The 1,231-nt window shown below is 55.2% G+C and overlaps 1 protein-coding gene across 1 annotated transcript; it reads right to left on the reverse strand.

Annotated features, from left to right (window-relative positions):
* Positions 1–290: 290 nt before the first annotated feature.
* On the reverse strand, positions 291–784 carry LOC119361584 (putative F-box protein At5g60060). The gene has a single exon (XM_037626721.1). It carries the CDS (start codon positions 782–784, stop codon positions 320–322), a length of 465 nt encoding a protein of 154 aa, XP_037482618.1. The 3' UTR covers positions 291–319.
* Between the last annotated feature and the right edge of the window lie 447 nt (positions 785–1,231).

Genomic DNA, 1,231 nt, shown 5'->3' on the forward strand with positions numbered 1-1,231 from the left:
TGTTAGCTTGGCTGCAGTTTTGAATAGATAATAATAACCACTGTTAATTGAGAAACCTCACAATGCAATAATTAATTAATTAAAATCATATATAGCATGCAATCAAATCCAATTCTGCCAACTAATTAAAATGCTTCCTTAGAAAACTTGAAAACAATCTAAAAGGGCCACCTAATTTTTTGCTGTGCGGCAATTTGAAACACGAAAAAAAGAACAAAGGTGCAAACCAAACTGTTTCCTTAATTCTCAATCCGTTTCACCGCATCTGTACTTCTGTAATCTGTAGCCAACCTACCAAATCAATCATCATATCTTTTTATCATTGGAAGGAAGGAATGAACCATGCCGGCGGTGGCCAGTTCCGGTGCTGCCCGAGGCCCTGGACCTTCTCCGCCCTGCCATCCTTGAGGTTGAACACCCCGACGCCACTCTGATCATATGCGTCATTGCACGGCCCCACATCATTCTCGGTGTAGTAGACGCAGCCGGCCCTGATCTCTGGGTGCTCCCTCGTCGACACGCACATCGAACTGTTCACCCCGACGAACAGAGCAGCATCGCCGATGTCATCCGTTTCCTTCCACTGCTCGCCGTCGGCGTCGAGGATCTGCACCTTGAAGGAGCATGTCCTAAGACGACCGTAGTATTCGTCCGTGATCTCCTTGGAATCCTCGAGCACCACCATCAGCCTCCCGCCCGGCGCCGCGACGAGGTACTTGCGGCATGACCACGGATCGCCATCTGCATTGGGCAGCCTTGGCGCGACCACCGTGCTGGTGAACATGCCGGTGGCATCAGGGCTTTGCTCCCACACCTGCACGCCGCCCTTGTAGGTGATGGAGTAGAACTTGCCGTTTTAGTTTATGGCGTCCTCGACTCCGTCGCGCGAGGGCGCCAGCCTCCACTCGCCGCCCTCCGCCGTGGCGAAGGCCGGGACGCCGAGTTGCGGTGTGGTGATCAGCATGGCGGCGCAATCAGAGACAACGACCTTTCGATAGAAAAAGTGACGCATCAGGTCGGCACGAATCGTATACGTCCCAACTGGCCGGCGGTCGCCCCCGCCGGGGTACGGAGGACCCCTGAGGAACTCTTTTTGATCGACCATCGTGAAGCCACCCCACTTCTCGATGAGGCCGGGGATGGTGGTGATGGCCGGGAGCGCGCACCGCTCCCCGGTGACCGGGTTGACGAGGCGCAGCCGGGCCTCGTCGTCGGCGGTGACGAGCCAGCA

This window comes from Triticum dicoccoides, chromosome 2B, assembly GCF_002162155.2.
Source record: "Triticum dicoccoides isolate Atlit2015 ecotype Zavitan chromosome 2B, WEW_v2.0, whole genome shotgun sequence".
Classification (NCBI taxonomy): Eukaryota; Viridiplantae; Streptophyta; class Magnoliopsida; order Poales; family Poaceae; genus Triticum; species Triticum dicoccoides.

Excerpts from the sequence above, each read along its gene's own strand:
- LOC119361584 (XM_037626721.1), bottom strand. The coding sequence starts at position 784 with ATGTTCACCAGCACGGTGGTCGCGCCAAGGCTGCCCAATGCAGATGGC.